At 34.0% G+C, this 4243-nt stretch overlaps 1 protein-coding gene across 1 annotated transcript; it reads right to left on the bottom strand.

Moving 5' to 3' along the window:
• Nucleotides 1-8: 8 nt before the first annotated feature.
• Nucleotides 9-4215, bottom strand: LOC114634810 (rho GTPase-activating protein 20-like). The gene is made up of 3 exons (XM_028783416.1): nucleotides 4032-4215; nucleotides 1803-1952; nucleotides 9-84 (listed from the first exon to the last, which is right to left on the bottom strand). Exons 1-3 carry the CDS (start codon nucleotides 4148-4150, stop codon nucleotides 9-11), a joined length of 345 nt encoding a protein of 114 aa, XP_028639249.1. The 5' UTR covers nucleotides 4151-4215.
• Between the last annotated feature and the right edge of the window lie 28 nt (nucleotides 4216-4243).

Below are 4243 nucleotides of genomic sequence, written 5' to 3'. Positions count from 1 at the left end.
CATATCAGTTACAGAGTTAAAGTATAATCACAAGTAAAATACCTTTTCAGAAAATAGTACCACTGATCTTTCTGTTCTTTCGAACTGTAATGTTAAAAGTGAAAAACAGGATTAGAGACTTGATAATGATACAACTTTTAAGCTTATTGCACATAAAAATCATTATAAACCCAAGGCCACAATGAGGGAGCATGGGTAGATTGTATTCCCCACATGACAGCCCTTCTGGAAGACATGTTTCATGGAACACTTGTATGACAGGAAGTTGAATAGAGTGTGGAAGCTAGTTGGGAGTGTAAAGACTTGACTATGTTCCAAAAGCTGTGTGACTATCCCTGGGCCAGCAATTACTTCTAGCTTCAATTTCATATATATAAAAGGATAGTTAGTTGTCAGGCATAGGTAGGAAAGGAGGTCCTTGGTTCTGTGAAGCCTGGATGCCCGAGTGCGGGGGAATTTGAGGGCAGGGAGGTGGGAGTGGGTGGGTGGGTTGGCGCACATCCTCATAGAAGCAGTAAAAGGGGAGGATGGGATAAGGGTTTTCTGGGTGGGGGGAAATGGAGAAAGAGGATAACATATAAAATGTAAAAAACAATCCAATAAAAAATTAATTAAAAAAAATAAAGGTGTATACCAACAAAAAGAAAGGAAGAAAGAAAAAAAAAAGTGTCCTCTCATCATGAGGCCATGTTCACATAGAATAATGTACCATTATTCACACTAAAACATAGTTATATGACCTTTGGTTAGAACACACTTAACCCAGGGAGAACATCTATTAAGAAAATAAATATTGTTTATTTCCTTGTGGGAATTACAGAATTAGCATACAAGACAGGAGATCCTAGAAACTAGTGTTTCATCTGTGTGTCATCCCATTAACTCTCCTGAATACAAATTAATAAGCCCACCACTATTCCACTTTAGCATGTAATACTCAAAATTAAAATGGATTAAAGATGAACTCACAATGCTAACATTTTATAACTGCAAATTCTATGTTGAATCAGTTAGAACTCATTAATATTTGACACATTCACAGTGTCTTATAGTCATCAACATTATCTTGTTGCTCAATGTTTTTCTTATCCAAACAGCAACCCTTACCCAATGCACTATTACTCTTCCCTATGCTCACAACTCTATGTCAGGTATAGTTTTTCCATCTGTAAATTATGTATACCTTGTTTCTTCTTCCTGAAAATAATTACCCAGGCTTCAAAATCTTCCATTCACAGAATTTTCTTTTCACTTTAGCCATGGTTCAAACATGTCTAACTCAACCTGATTTCCTATGGAAGCATGGACTCATTCTTGCACAAAGACTGGCATATTCTTGTTTCTGCATTAACTGTTCACCCAGTCTATTCTCCAGGTGCAACCATTTTTATCAGAAGGGTGGATTATGCTTCTACCCCTCAACTTACACACACACACACATACATAACTTATTTAATGTCAGTAAAATAAAAAGTGATATTATCACAGGAAAACTTATTGGTACTTGGTGATATTTAAGGGTTGGTTCTGATGCTGTGATCAGGAATCTCTGCATGTGAACACTGAAGGTGATGTTGCATGTGAACACTGAAGGTGATGTTTCCCAATTGGGGAACACACTAGAACCATCATATAAGGGAAAATTTTGAGTTGGCAACCTGTATACAATCAGGCTTAAATGGATTTGTATTTTGCAAACATTCTGGTTAATTTGGTTTAAACTGTGAATTATGAAGCATTAATTGGCCTTCAATTGATAAAGCTATCCTATAGTGAATACAGGTTCAAACTGTAGGTCTTACCGAAAGGTGGCAAAAAAATTTTCAACGCAACATGAGAGGAAAAGGGTCCTGGAACTACAGTTTTCCTTTCTCCTGAAAAGGACTACATCATTCACAACCCACAGGTTGTTCAGTGGGAAGATGTATTTTATCTTAAACTTTTTCTTTTTCCTAGAAAGAGAATCAAGTATCTCTGTTAGTTTCATTTGCATTGTAGTTGTAATTGCTTGTAGAAATACCCAGTTCTTCCTGTCCCAGAGCAGAAGAGGACTCCTCCATTTTATCACTCAGACACAGTTCAAACCATGGTAGAGGGAATTCAACAAATCATGTGTTGAAGAAGTTACTGGAGGATACAAGCTTCTCAATGCACACAAATTGACATAGCCTGATTGTTTCTGATTGGAGAATGTGAATGACTATACTATAAATATGTGTGTGTATTTATATACATGTCAATATTAGAAAGCCATGTGTTTCAAGGTTTCTTCCCTTAATTTTGTCAATTTGTAAGCATTTTGCTTTATTTCCTTAAAATTCATACCAAAAAAATGTTAGTTAAAAATTTTGTATTTTAATTAATTCGATTTAATCATTGTTCCAAAATAAATAATGTGGAAATGTTGTATGACTGAATCAAATTCACTTTCCATTGTCCTTCTCTGTATACTAGGAAGTCACATCTGCTCACTACAATGGCTTCTTTAGTAAATGTACAATGCACATCCCATACAAGTATACAAAAAGATGATTAATTATCCTAATATTTTAAACAAATTATTAGAATTATGTTTTCCAATCAAGCATTCTGATCTTACCAAATTGTTTGTAAGAAATAATAATCTTATAAGCATAACTTTTGTATTTTCATCATATCTTTTATGTGGAGTTTGTCTTTTGAGAAATTCACATAAAGGGTTCTCATTATTTTTTTGTTGCTCTCTATTTTCTCTTTTATCTTTTGACAGAATCCTTCCAAGACTCATGACTGTTCTATGTTTTTATGATAGACTGCATGTTACCTCTGTTTGTCTGTGTGTGTGTGTGTGTGTGTTATTGGGTATGTAACTCTGTGTTGGACACTTAAGCTAATATTTTGATTCAAAACTGAAGATACTGACTCTGCCTCTCTCATATTCAGGAGAAAACATGACACAAAACTAAACACTGATCCAAAAATTGCTAATCCAAAAATTGCATATATAAGCCTATCTAAACTTCAAATGTGTGATGTTTTGAAACATCATACTACAGTGAATGATTTTCCACCCTATGTAACATAACACGGAATGGTCAAAATTAAAGCATGTTATATAATATTTACTAAAGAATGTGTACATACACACTTATACACAATCATACAAACACATATATCAATCATATGAAACATTCATACTTACATTTTCTTTCCACCACAAGACATGTGTTTGTACATATACATATAATATACATATATGTGTATATATGAATCATAATTCAGAAGAAATGCCTAAACCTAAAACCTCTAATTTCAATAGGCCTAATAAGAGATAATCTTCCTTGAAAATGGTAATAATGACAATCATCTCCTATGAGACTAATAATGCTCTTTCCATAATGTGAATGACACTCTCAAAATAGTTTTCCCTATTATCACTACACAGCATAAGTGGAAAAATAGACGGCCTTTCAAGAAAAACAGTCATTCTAGTTTCCTTTACTCTCAAAAATCAAAGTGAATTTCACTTAAAAGGTACTTAAAAGGTACACGTAAAAGGTACACTATCAGTATATATAAGTTTTTAATTCAAATGAGTCGATTACTATCTTTCTTAAAAATGTATTTCCATCTGTAGACTGAAGGTGAGTTGAGTAGAAATGACAAGAAAGATGGACAGATTGAAAGGCTGCCAGGCCATTCACTTCATTTGAGCCTGCATCAGTCAGAAACTATCATTTTCTATGCTGGGAGATTACAGTGACTGATCAGGGTTGACAGCCAAACTTACCACGTTGGTAACAGGAGAGCACCTTAAATAATTCTTTTTTTAAAATTGTGTCTAAAACTTTTGTTAAAACAAATTGACAAACATGTAGGGGAGTGTCCACCAAACCTAAACCATGGTAGAGGAAAGAGAAATTGTAATCATGAAGAAATGAATTATAATCTTTTTAAAAAAAGAAGTAAAAGGACATAGGTTATTTTTGTACAAAAAGGCCTAATTAAAGTATAGTTTCTCATAGTAAGGAATACATGTTGCATATACTCACAGGTTACTAGACACAACCAAAACATCATTAAATAAGGATAGATATCTTTTCTTCCTTTTGTTGTAGCTCGTGATTTCCACCGGTCCTTGGCACAGCAAGGTTCGCTGAATTCCTTTCATGTTTTCCTTAATAAGTTGTTTCCATAGAAAAAAAGCAAGATTCTCTTGGTAGAGGTCTCCACCTAACAGAACAAGATTCAGTGGATAAGTGTT

This window comes from Grammomys surdaster, unplaced genomic scaffold (genome assembly GCF_004785775.1).
Source record: "Grammomys surdaster isolate TR1022 unplaced genomic scaffold, NIH_TR_1.0 1107, whole genome shotgun sequence".
In the NCBI taxonomy this organism is placed as follows: Eukaryota; Metazoa; Chordata; class Mammalia; order Rodentia; family Muridae; genus Grammomys; species Grammomys surdaster.
This window is presented reverse-complemented; position numbering and strand designations above follow the sequence as displayed.